Raw genomic sequence first — 12,999 nt, 5'->3', positions numbered from 1 at the left:
GTTAGGTGAACTTTATTCATTTGATTAAGATGCACTTTACAGTAAAGGAGCCTCAAAGGTATAACAACTCAATTGTAATTGTGTTTTCTTTGCTACAAATTTTGTGGAAGTGTGTCAGACAAAAATCAATAGAAATAATAATAATTCTTATTATAATAATGATAATAAAATACAACTGCGTGTCTGCATCAATAAATTAAATTACAATTAGGAATAAATGCATCCCCCTATGTTTTAGTAAATAATTATCTAAAATTTCTATCAGCGTATTTCGTTGACATTTAAATCAACGTGTCGTCATATTGCAATACAGCGCAAACTCTCAATAGCGCTAAAGAATCAAAGTATCAAAGACTTTATGGCTATAGATTTTTTTTATTTTTTATCGTTGCGCACCGTCAGTACTGATTGACATAAAAGGTTCATTTAAACGCGCCCTATTTGCATCTATTATCCTAACGGAGCCCGAGAAGCTTCGGGTTTGACGTCAAGGTCAGGTGACTCGCTCTAGGAAGTTTATAAAAGAAGCCCAGTTTCCCTTCTGCAAACATGAACGTCAACCTTTCTGAGGAGCGAGCTCCAATTAACGTGTCTCTAATTTACTCTCTGGTGAGTTTGAATGCTGTATTTGTATTATACTCTAAATTTTGTGTGGACACAGAAACACAGAACGATGCTTTGATAACATAACTTTGAGTTTGGGGAACTTTTTTTTCTTCTGTGACAAAAACGTTCACTCACTAGCTGATCCTTTTATAAAACTTTGGAATGAATGATGTGTTTGAACTTAAGGCGAGTCAGTTTACAGCTGTTAAATATATATTTTTTTTGTATCCGTCTCTTATTTTCAGTGTAATTGACTGGAAGGTGCCCACGGTGCGCCCTGGCCACTATTTGGATTATTTTGGAACAGGTGGGTCACCAACTGAGATACTTTTGGGGTACCAATTATTGCATTTTGCAACCGATCTACAATTTGTTTATTTTGTTTAGAATTAGAGACATACTTCTGACAAAAAAGGATTAAAATCCTTGAGTCATAGTTTTTGTTCTGAATAATTGAAATCCATTAGCGTGATGAAACTGATTATATTGATTTCTCACAATAGTTACAAAACTGTTTTGTGTGTTTGCGCCTGTCTGATCATCAACACGGTATATTTTGAAATACTGTGGCAAAATCCATCCAAGTACGCACGCAGCATTTGTGGTACAAAAGTGATTGTCTGTATATTATTAATTCTACCACTAGATGGCGTTATTTACCAGCAAATCGCAATAAGAAAAGTTGACAGAAACGAGACTTTTTTAAAAAAAAATACAAAATAGATAGAAGTAAACAAAAAAGCAAACAATCGACAGGCTTAGAGTGAAACAATATGTTTTATAATCGTTTGCTGAAACGAGATGGCATATGTTTCGTGTTTTATAACAGAAGCATTTATATTAAAATCCAGAAAAAATACATTTCGGCAACATTCAAATCAACAGGTGTCGATGCCGGCTACGGATTTTTAAAAATCTTTTTTAATCAATCTTAATTTTATGCATGCGTATTTGCATCCGAACATAATCTAAAGACGTAAGATGTGCTTGACAAAAAACTGCTGCAAAGTTTTTTTTTTCTCTCCTGGCAATATGCTTGACGTTAAAGATACATTTAAGTGACAAAAACACATTTTTCTAAAAGTTGTTTAATAAGCTAAACACGTATTAGTTCTTTCCTCTTTCTTGGCTGCTTTGAACTTCATGTTGGCCTGCCTAACTTTTTTTTTTGTCCTCATGGAGAACGAAAGGGGTTTAAGTTTTGACGTCAAGGTCAGGTGACTCCCTCTTCTGACGGGACACTTATAAGGGAAGTTTGATAAGTTAGGCTCAGTTTCCAGTCTGTTCCCAAACTTGGATGTTGACCTTTGGGGAGTGAGTTCCAATTAACGTAACGGAAAGGGTCCCAACGGGCTCTCTATTTTCCTTTCTGTAACTTTCCAGGTGAGTTTAAAGCTCCAAATGTTATATTTACAACTTTTATTACAAGTTACCCTCTAAATATTTGTGTTTGGACATAAACACAGAGCTGTGCTTTTACAACAATGTCATTTGATGAACTGTTTACAATAATAATTTAAATATGCCCCACAGTATTTTCTTCTAAAAACTCAACTTTTTTTTTTTTTTTTTTGTGTGGCATTTTGGACCCATGATCCTGTTTGTAAAACCTTGAAGTGAATGATGTGATTTAATTAAAAGCGTATTTCCCAGTCAGCCCAGTTAGTTTACAGCCGTTAAACAACCTCAAAAAGATTGTTCAGCTGCTGCAGGAATAGCAGGAAACCTCAAACTGGGACTTGTTTTTCCATTCATATCCTGTGTCTTCTACGCGGGCCATTGTGTTGGATTTGTCTGTGCTGTCTGAATCATTTACCACCAAAACCACTCATCTAGAAATTGGCGGGAATTTCTAGGTCTGACTACAAAATTATTTATTTAATATCACTTGGCATGATTGACTATGCCTATTTAAGTCTGACTAACCCAAAAAATATCCAATTTTGAATTCATCATTCATTCAAGAAAACCAGTTTTCTTAATACACAGTACAATTTTTTTTTTCTGTTTTCATTGAGTGTCATTCAGTTTAAAAATGAATGAAAATATGCACAATTAGGTTGCTCTTAATGCTTTGTTAAAATATTCCATCACTGGAAGAAGCATCACAGCAATGAGGAAACTCAAGGAGATGCATCCCAATCTTAAACGTATTGATTAAAAATCCTGACTGTGGGTATGTCATGCCTGTGATCAGTTCATGATGTTCTTCTCAGATAAGATCCAAATTCCATGTGAGCCTGTTTAGGTTATAAAAATAAATTGTATAGATGGCAGTTGTGTCACAATGCTTAGCTGTCAACAGGACAGTGTGAGCACTTTAGAAAGAAACTCCCAGCAGGGCTTTCCGGTCTGCTACACACACACACTTTACAACATTTTTTTTTTTTTTTTTTGGGATGGTCATTGAAGCTCCATGTCTGCAGCAACTTATTTGTGGTTCTTCACACGACATTTGAAAGAGCACATACAATAAATGTACAGAAAGAAAAGAGAAGCCATATAAATAAATTGCACGTTTTTCAAAATAGCAAAAGCAGTTTGTTGACAAGCATGTTAACTTGACATGGGCACAATAGGAGTGTTGAAAACGAGAGCAGCAGGGAAATACTTAAGCTAAAATCCCCTCATGTGACTGAAATGTTTTTAATCAAGAGCTCCAACCAGTTTGATCTGGAATAATCCAAAGTGAACACCTTCTATCCTTTTTTTCCACAAATATTATCTTAATGGCATGATTCATGGATATCTCTGATTCAAGGTTTTGCTAAGTTTGTCTGTATTTATGTAATGACTCATTTAATGAGTCACATTGGGTGTAAAGATTGTGGCATACTTTCTCAAACTTACAAGATTGTTTTTTTTCCGAGTGTTTCCTGTGTCTGTTCCCAGCAACTGAATTAACAAGGACCAATAAACTTCCAACAATATACAGAAGCCACTAACACTTCATGTTGCCACTACCAAAGAAAATAAAGTCTTCAAAGTAGTTAAAATAATGATCTAGTAAAAATGGGAGTTGTCTTTTTGAAATTCCATTTACAATCCAACAGTTCCTACTCATCTTTTTCTGGGGGTAAAAATAGTCTGTAGGCTCTGATTTATATTTATTATTTTGTCTTTGCACATTATTCCCTCAACAGCTCTTTTTGAAGCTGGTTCAAAAAACAATTAAACAAAGCCAAGGAAAAGCAAAACATGCAGAAATAATCCTTTGATGCAATCTGATTTCCAGAATCCAATGTGAATTGTAAGCCATTGGTGTTCCTCTTAAACTTCATAGGTGTCAAACCCAAGGCCCGGGGCCCAGATATGGCCCACTAAATCATTTTACATGGCTCTCAAAGACAAATTGTGCATCGTCTTCATGTGTCAATATAAAAATTGCGAATTGTCTACTTTGGAAAAAAAAAAAAAAAAAATCTTACATATTGATGTAATGTCTTTTTTTTTTTTCCCCAGCGTAGGCTACTTGAGAATGGGCGATTGGAGCGCTCTTGGTCGTTTGTTGGATAAGGTCCAGGCCTACTCCACCGCCGGGGGGAAGGTGTGGCTCTCTGTCCTCTTCATCTTCAGAATCCTGGTCCTGGGCACGGCAGTTGAATCCGCCTGGGGAGATGAGCAGTCTGCTTTCAAATGTAACACCCAACAACCTGGTTGCGAGAACGTCTGCTATGACAAATCCTTCCCCATCTCCCACGTCAGATTCTGGGTCCTCCAGATTATCTTCGTGTCAACCCCGACACTACTTTATCTGGCTCATGTCTTTTACCTGAACAGGAAGGAACAGAAACTGAACAGGAAAGAGGAAGAGCTCAAAGTTGTACAGAATGACGGAGGAGATGTTGACCTCCCGTTGAAGAAAATCGAAATGAAAAAGCACAAGTACGGCATTGACGAGCACGGCAAAGTCAAGATGAAGGGGGCGCTGCTGAGAACCTACATCGTCAGCATTTTTTTCAAGTCCCTCTTTGAAGTGGGCTTTCTTGTGATCCAGTGGTACATCTACGGCTTCAGCCTGGCGGCGGTCTACACCTGCGAGAGAGATCCATGCCCGCATAGGGTGGACTGTTTCCTGTCACGTCCCACGGAAAAGACCGTCTTCATTATCTTCATGCTGGTGGTTTCTCTGGTATCCTTGCTTCTCAACGTCATTGAGCTCTTCTATGTGTTTTTCAAGAGGATCAAAGATCGTGTGAAGAGCCAACAGCAACCCACACTCTATGCTAGTGGGGGCACTTTGAGCCCAACCCCTAAGGATCTCTCCACGACCAAGTATGCTTACTATAATGGCTGCTCTTCCCCTACTGCCCCACTCTCACCCATGTCACCTCCAGGTTACAAATTGGCCACAGGAGAGAGGGGTACAGGGTCTTGTCGTAATTTTAACAAGCAGGCCCATGAACAGAATTGGGCCAACTATTCCACGGAGCAGAACCGCCTTGGTCAGATTGGAGGAGGAGGGAGCACTATTTCAAACTCCCACGCACAAGCCTTTGACTTCCCCGACGATACCCACGAGCATAAGAAACTGTCCTCAACAGCCGGACACGAAATGCAACCTCTGCCGTTGATGGACGCTCGGCCCTGCAGCCGGGCCAGCAGTCGGATGAGTAGCCGGGCCAGGCCAGATGACCTGGACGTGTAAACCTGGCCGGCAGCCTGAGAATCAGGAAACGATCACTTGGGTTTGAACGGGAACTGGGTCTAACCTCAGTTACTGTTTTTGTCGTAGAGACTCTTGGGCTACGTTGACACTGCCCAATGGCCATCACCGGAAATGTCCACTTTATGATTCAAGTGGGATTGAATTAAAGGCAAACTTTAAAACTGTCCCTCAAATCAACTTTTACAGATTCACAGAAGATGTCAGTTACATATCTGATTTAAATCCACATCGCATTTGATGAAAAAAAAATCGTAATTGTTCACTGCATGAAACAACCAGATACACATGGGCAAAAAAATAAATCAGAATTGAGCTGCAGTGTGAACGTAGCCCATGTTCGTCAAGAGACATTAAAACCTGTACGTAACACTGATAAAAGGTACAAGTTGCAAATAGTTTTTGAGGACTTTCCATTTAGGGCCTATCGCCTAACCTAGCCTTAACAAAGCACACCCTTAGAAGTCGGGCAAAGGCACAGGTGATTCTGAGATACAGTTGAACAAAGCGATTTGTTTGATTCAAGTTTTATGTTCAATAAACACTATTTGATCATTTTATATCGTGTCAGCCACGTTTCCACCAAGCAGGACAGTTCAGTTTGATTCACAGCGGTATGCTTTAGTAGCGACGGACATTTTGTGGATGAAGGACGATGGTCTTTGTTTTGGCAAACAAACATAGAAGTCTGCCAAAGATAGGTGATATATCGCTTATTTCAGTTTTTATAAAGTCACGTTAGTTATTTCTCATTTCCAAAACTTGCAACATTTCTGGTGCAGCATAATAAACAATTTCAGGATACAAGATGGTTATTTACTACCAAGCATTTCATGTAGTTCTAATTTAGGAAGGACCAAACTGAACAAACGGTTTTGCTTGGTGGACTCACATTTTTAAGAATTCTAAGACTATTTTATTACTGGAAATTAATTAAGGCTGAGAGCTGTGTCTTTCCATTGACATTTTTTTTTTAATGTTAGCCACTTTGCAAAAAAAAAAAAAAAAAAAAAAGCAAAACAAGGCTTTTGGGAGTTTGCTGAGTATTTATTGCTTGGGTTATGATGGAAATCCACTACTCCAATTAAGAATTGACTACTATTCAGTACATCTTATATAATTTTCTTTTTTTTTTTTTTTAAACTCCCTACAGCGTGTATATTTATTGGCCGTTTCTACAGTCACAAAACATCCAGACTGACTGATGTAGTCAGTCTGGATGTTTTTTTCCTGATAAACTTTGAATTTATGTGATATTTCATTCTGTGGGTTCATTTGTGTGTTTCTTTTTTTTTAAAGGAGCGTGTTAGTGGCAAAATTGATGCATCGTAACACAGCAGTGTATTGGTTGGTAAAATCATTGCTGCCTTTTTCATATTTGTGGCAAGTTGGGAGACAACAGAAAGATATTTTTTCTTTTTTTTTTATTCATTGGAGTGAATGATCTCGTTAGCGTATTTGTTACCAATTCGATGTCAGCGTTGCTGCTTGAGAAATAGTTACTTAGTACTGTAAACCTTGCTAACTGTCACAATGAAAATGTGAGTTTTCAGAAGACATCTTCTAGATCTGGACTAATATTTAGTCAGTTATATTAAAATATATGCCAATGTAGCTCCTCGACTACAAAACATTAGAATCAATCTCAATTTGCGCTTTGGAAATGAGTCGTTGTGTTGGTACTTACATGGATCTTTCAGCTACAATGGCATTTGCACTGTGATCTATCTACTAGGCGATAACTATATGTTAATATGATGCACCCACAACGTGAGAAGAGTTCTCTGATACTGTATACATGTTGCTAATTTATTTTGTAACAAAATAAAAACACTAAGGTGCGTGATATGAAGCATCCAACTGCTGGTTTAATTGTTATGGGCCAAATGTTAATATTTCACTGACAAGGCGGGAAAAATTTGTTATAGTAGTTCAGACAGTGCTAATCTATGTTCAGTGCAAAGTGCATGATAGCAAAGCAAACATTCATTGTATCTGTGAAAACTATTTTAACCAATAAATGTTTCTCCATTCTTAATAATCTGATTGACTGGTTTATTGATTATTTTGCTGACTAAAACTTGTTCTAGCTGACACTGGATGCTCGTCAAGTTAATCTTAATCACATCCAATAATTTGTCTTTTTCAGTTCTTTTAATACATTTTGTACTGGGTATGCATAATAATAATAATAATAATAATAATAATGCATGATATGAATTGATTTCTAAGATTTAAAGGGTTTGATGCACACTGATGTCATCAATTCATAAAATATAACCACACGTAGTGGGAATTGGGTTACATCACTCGCGCCACAATTTAGACCTGGTTTCACCTGGTCTAAAGTGTACTCTACTCTCTGTAACCAAATCATCAACGTGGAATAGAAACCATCCTCGGTCCCCCAGAACACCGAGCGAGGCGCAGCGCAATCTGTCAAATTCCCGAAAAGCACACCTGTGATTGTCTATGAACATTTGTAGGACCCATAGGATTCTGCTGCATGTAAGCGCTTCTTTTGATCGGGTCAACCGCGCCAGTCTTTTAAACAATGAAATATTTGGCTAGCTTTTCTTCTGCTGCACATACATACGTTTCATCCTACATGATACTATATTTCAACACACTAGTTTGTTTACTTTCACCTGGAGTCTACTTTTTTGGGGGATCCTGTTTGTTACAATAAATGGATTTGTGGAATTCAAGAAAGCAGAATGAGAACAAACATTTATGTCTCCTGTTGTGTAAAAACATACTTTTGGGAATGCATGAACAAAACCTGCAGTCAAAGTCAGGTATGCATTTTCAAATTGAAGTAAAACTGCAGACTGGTATTTCATTTGACGTCATTGACTTAATTTCTTTCCGTTCACTGGCACATACACGCAGACTTTATGCTAGTTTGCTTTTGTTCCATTTCATTAAATAGAACAACTGACTGTCAACAGCAGTTAACGCTTTGTTCTATTTATGATATATATCACATGCCCACTTTGAAAATACTTTATTCCTTTGTTTTGACACTCAAATGTAATGTTGAGCCATAATGTAGAAGAATATGCACTAAATATTAACGATACAAAATTTATCCTGACATATGTAACCACATTTCTCAACAATTTGTTTTTTTTCTGTTTTTTTTTCCTTAGTTAACTACTGACATTAATCGCAAATTGCATCATGTTCTTAAATTCATCCAACTAATGCTGGCATGGTTGCTGAACACCACATAAACCAAATCATGATCCACAAAAAGGAGTGCAATAAGGTTCCAGGTATTCAGCGCTGAGCTTTACTCGAGCTTTGATAAAAGCTTCCGAGAGATGTAGTTAAATTTCATAACAAGAAAGGACACAGCTTTTTCACTTCTCCAAGTTCCCCATTTAATCTTTCCATCGCACTAAATCAAACCACATGTTGTGCAGACTGTAGCCACAGCATGAAGACCATATGTGTCAGAGTTAAAAAAATAGGGGAGCAAATGGGAATTGTAAACTTCCATTAATAATATCTTCAGATTGGTTTACAATGAATTTGACACACAGACACCAGAACAAGACATGTTAATTTTCATCTTTCATTCAAGAAAGAACCTTCACCCCTTTAACCATGCAAAAATGTATAAAATGGTTAAAAGTTTTTTGTTTCATTTAAAACATTAAAAAATGTACAGTCAGTGTGACAAAGCAAATAAGGATCCAACTAATTCCATCATTCTCACAGATATTCCCAGAAACAAATTGGAAGCTGTCCAAGCTTCTCCAATAAATCAAAGACTGAGTACTAATGTTGATTTCTGCACAGTCATCCCAACGAGGTCGCCAAGCAATAGATATGTTCCAGGAAGTCTTGGTGTCAGCCCAAAAATAGTCTTTCCGGGGTTAAAATATCACATTAAAATGTGAAATTCATGAATGAAACTCAATAAATACAATTAAATGAGATGTGGCAGGCCATATCTGGCCCCCGGGCCTTGAGTTTGACACCTATGGCCTCAACGGTTTCAAATTTCTTTGCAATCTGGATTAATGTGGGGTTAGAATTTGTGGAAAACTACCAAAACAAAATGAGAAAATCTAGCCACAGGGAAATATTGATCACTTGATATTAAGCGTAATGTAAATGTTTTTGTCATTTGTACTCCCACACTTCTAGCTAGTGTATACAATGTTCATGCATGAAACTGGTCCCGAGTACAAAAAAGGTTTAGGGACCATCGCTATGGAGGATGTTTGAGACAAACCGAATCCCCATCATTTTTGTTGCACCTTCAATTGCGTGACAGTTGCGGAATATACAAAATCATGACAAAGAATCAGAATGAGAGACGTATTGTAATAAATTAGACGAGATGTTACGCCACCCTGTGACATAAGCCATTAGCCAGTTGGCATTTAATCATGAGCAGTAGCGGCTGCCATGGTCTCATTTCTTTGTTGTCACATTGAATTTTTGTCATCACTGACCATGTTGCGCAATTCATTATCTGATTACAGGCTGATTTTTTTTTTTTTGCAGTGTAAAAGTGGGCAACTTTTTATGAATGCCCGCTTGATTGCGTCTCTGACGCAACAATTTTCGAGAATCACTCATTGAAGGCGCAAGATGGATTTTTATTTAAAACAAAACTGCATTGGACTACCTAAAAAAATCATGACTAACTGCAAGACTGTAATTCTGTCAAATGTTCAGGACGTGCCTATATGTGAATTTTCTATATCTTCCAAAGGTGACTTTTACAAATCAGTGTGCTTGACCAACTATGCCTGAAAGGAGACTATTTATCTCAATGGTTTTATCATTTTCACTCACTCACATTTCTACATTTCTGCATGTTTGACAAATACTGAAACATGATAGTAAATGTTTATTTGATAACCATACAAATGTAGCTTTGTTTGCAGCTTAGAAAGAACATGCTAACTGTATTTGAGTGTTTAATTTTTAGGGCAAATGTCAGCAGAATATTTAAATGTGCACCACATTTGAGGGGGTCGCTACATTTGCGAAGCAATCAGCAGGTGCAAACGTTAATAAATCTTAATCTCGGACATGAGAACCGCAACCACGCTATTTATTCTGAAAATGAACTTAATCAAGGTTGAACTGACAAGTTTATGTGACTTTTGAATTTGTAAGCGTTATTGCAAAAAAAAAAAAAAAAAACGTGAACCGCTTGCTCCATGGATTACAAATCTGGACTCAGCAAGAGACTCGGACATCTATCAGCCAAAGAAAGGCTTTCAGTAGGAGGCACGGGAGGCCTCCTGCATACTGTCTCCTCAGTAACCATCTCCAAACACACCAGACTTAGCAAGGAAAGGCAATTGAACTTACAATATGTGTGCTCATTTGTTTTGTTTGTGTGTGTGCCAATATCATATTCAAATTTTGTTTACTACTTTGAATTTCCTTGAATCTGTATCTATTGTATTTTATCATATTATTTATATGATAATATATGTAATGGTAGAGTCTTCATTAAGAGAATGTGTTTCAAAACTAGTCATTCTGTTTTCATCGAAAACACACAATGACACCGCGAGAGCTGTGTTTGTAATTCCGAGTCGAGTCTCCAGAGGAAATGAGCAAGTGGCAAACTGGCAGAAATACTTGGGGTGAAAAGCAGAAAGAGACACTTCAGGGAGGAAAATTCCTGGAGCTATGTGAGTAGTCTACAATAACAGAAGATGTGTTCCAAGAAACATGGCACAGAAAGATTGAATGGAAACCCAGCAAGTTTAACACGCATGTTGTGGCTACCTTAACATTTAGTAGTGAAGCAAGTCATTCTTTGGCTGAAATAAGTGACGCATGGAGAGAATGATGTTTATGCGTAGTTAGAGAAAGCCCAATTGAAGTTTCCATGTGGTTGCCAAGAGTGTCCACAAAGAGAAACATAATAGTTACACTAAGAGGTTCCACCTTAATTGCTCCACTATTTTTCACTTCATGGCATGGTGTGTGTGTATTTTGCCATAATAACAACTTATAATTAAATTAAGATTGGAAACTATTAACCAATCAGGAGTCAGACAGGGCACGTTTGGTGAATGAATGTTGGTTATCATTGTCGAGAAAGAACAAAAATATAGAAATAGGGCTTGGGAACATGTCACAATTAAATGGAGAATCGTTTTATCTCCAGTGTCGGCCAATGAAAAGGGTTTTGAGACATTCTGTTTTTGTCAGGCGCTGCATGAGATAGAAGATGTTTATGTTGCTTGTGTGTCCAAATACTTTTGTCCATATGGTGTAGCTTTTTTTTTTTTTTTTGGTGAGACAGAGAAAACAACATGTCTTTGAACAAGGTTAAGAGTTGAGTTGTATGGCGTCAAAGACTGAGACTGTTGAAAAGTGATTGTTTAGAACTGAGGCAATTTAGCTTCCTAGTTATCACGATTCTCGGTCTTAAATACCTTGTGAACTTCTTTGGAGTTTTCCAGGCAATGCAGTCAGCATGAAGCAGAAACAACGACATTATCCCTTATATAGTTTAAGTGTTTTTGGCTGTTGAATGTGTTCCTCCACCACACACGCACACTTCAAAGTCTCAAAAGGTTTTAGTATCTTATCTAAACTTCTGTTTTCAAGTCAACAAAAAGGCAAAAAACAGTCTCGCCTCTCCTAATTACTCCAGCTCGAATCATTTGATTGAGTCAATATTGACAAAAATGTAGCCACATATTTTCCTTCACAATAAAAGTCTAATATTATTCAATAAAACTTAATTCGCTCACATTACTGAAACGATAACGATTTGAGTTTTTGTAAGTCAAATAAAAAATGTTTAATACTTAAGTTGCTTAAGTTCAACTTAAATAAATCATTGCAATTTGTTTCCTCAAACCTTTTGAGTTGAATTCGTTGAGTGTTGTGTTCATCCTTGGTCAACAAAAATGAATGTCATGGTTGCTTCAGTACCTGGCGAATGTTCTTGGCATGTTTGACATTTCTGAGAGTCCAGATGTTAGTTCCGTGCTTTATAACAGACCTTTAAGAAAGAAATAAAGTATTTAAACAAAATACATACATTTAGTTTCACATTTTATATCATTGCAGCAAAAATCAAATGCCCACTATTCCCAAGCAAGACAACAAAAACAGCCGACAAGTCTTTGCTTCAAATTTTTCCACTTTACTGGCTTGAAGAGAAACAAATTGCACCTCATTTGGGTGAGCCGGGTATTTTTAACTGCTTTTGGCTGGCAGAGCTGCAGCACAATCAATTGCACGCTGGACAACAGTACTGACTCGGCAGAAAATACTCGTTCATGTGCACGGCAACGTCCGCACACGCTGAGTACAGCATCCAGTGGTTTTTAACGCAAGAAACCTGCACCTCTTGTGGCCTCGCTTGACTCTGCCCAACAAGACTGAGTCAGCGTGATGCTACACAGCTGTAAACTGAAAGACTGAGCATGGGATGGCAAGCTAACACACAAATGCATTTTTGTTCGAATTCTTATACAAAAAAAAAAAATCTCACAGCTGCAGCTGAAACGTTCACAATATCCCTTATTTGTGGTGAGAAAGCTCAAAAGTAACTTTGATTCCACTTCTAAGCATGTGTGGGCTTTCAAAGAAGCACTCCATCTGTTTGGTGTATGTGTATGTAATAGTGGATGGATGGGTCAAAATGATGATTTCTTTTTTATGCAGACATCAGCAGCAAAGACTAATTTCACAAATGATGCAAATTATCAGATTGACTGTTAAATTAC

The 12,999-nt window shown here is 37.4% G+C and overlaps 2 protein-coding genes across 13 annotated transcripts in view; one reads left to right on the top strand and one right to left on the bottom strand.

The window, feature by feature from the left end:
- The first annotated feature begins 470 nt into the window (after positions 1–470).
- On the top strand, positions 471–7,306 carry gja1b (gap junction protein alpha 1b). Of its 7 annotated transcripts, none has more exons than XM_085937284.1 (3): positions 489–609; positions 852–913; positions 4,074–7,306. In XM_085937284.1, the coding sequence occupies exon 3, from the start codon at positions 4,085–4,087 to the stop codon at positions 5,252–5,254; it is 1,170 nt and encodes a 389-aa protein (XP_085793410.1). In that variant the 5' UTR covers positions 489–609; positions 852–913; positions 4,074–4,084; the 3' UTR covers positions 5,255–7,306. The 7 variants fall into 7 exon arrangements, with proteins under 7 accessions (XP_085793412.1, XP_085793410.1, XP_085793409.1 ...); XM_085937283.1 differs by having other exon boundaries at positions 537–609; positions 4,069–7,306; XM_085937286.1 differs by lacking the exon at positions 852–913 and having other exon boundaries at positions 471–609; positions 4,069–7,306.
- mcm9 (minichromosome maintenance 9 homologous recombination repair factor) overlaps positions 6,547–12,999 on the bottom strand; it is a 34,478-nt gene continuing 28,025 nt past the window's right edge. For 3 of the 6 annotated variants that reach the window (XR_015068860.1, XM_085937273.1, XM_085937268.1), the window contains one exon: positions 6,547–12,269. Coding sequence is in view for 4 of the 6 variants with exons in the window: in XM_085937268.1 (XP_085793394.1) it covers positions 12,246–12,269 (24 nt within the window). In the remaining 2 variants the exon portion in view is untranslated. The remainder of the gene's footprint in view (positions 12,270–12,999) is intronic. The other 3 variants (XM_085937270.1, XM_085937271.1, XM_085937269.1) reach the window with 1 other exon arrangement.

Source organism: Syngnathus leptorhynchus, chromosome 18 (assembly GCF_054491065.1).
Source record: "Syngnathus leptorhynchus isolate UIUO chromosome 18, UIUO_Slep, whole genome shotgun sequence".
NCBI classification, from domain to species: domain Eukaryota; kingdom Metazoa; phylum Chordata; class Actinopteri; order Syngnathiformes; family Syngnathidae; genus Syngnathus; species Syngnathus leptorhynchus.
Note: the sequence above shows the minus strand (reverse complement) of the source record. Positions and strands in the feature narration are given on the sequence as shown.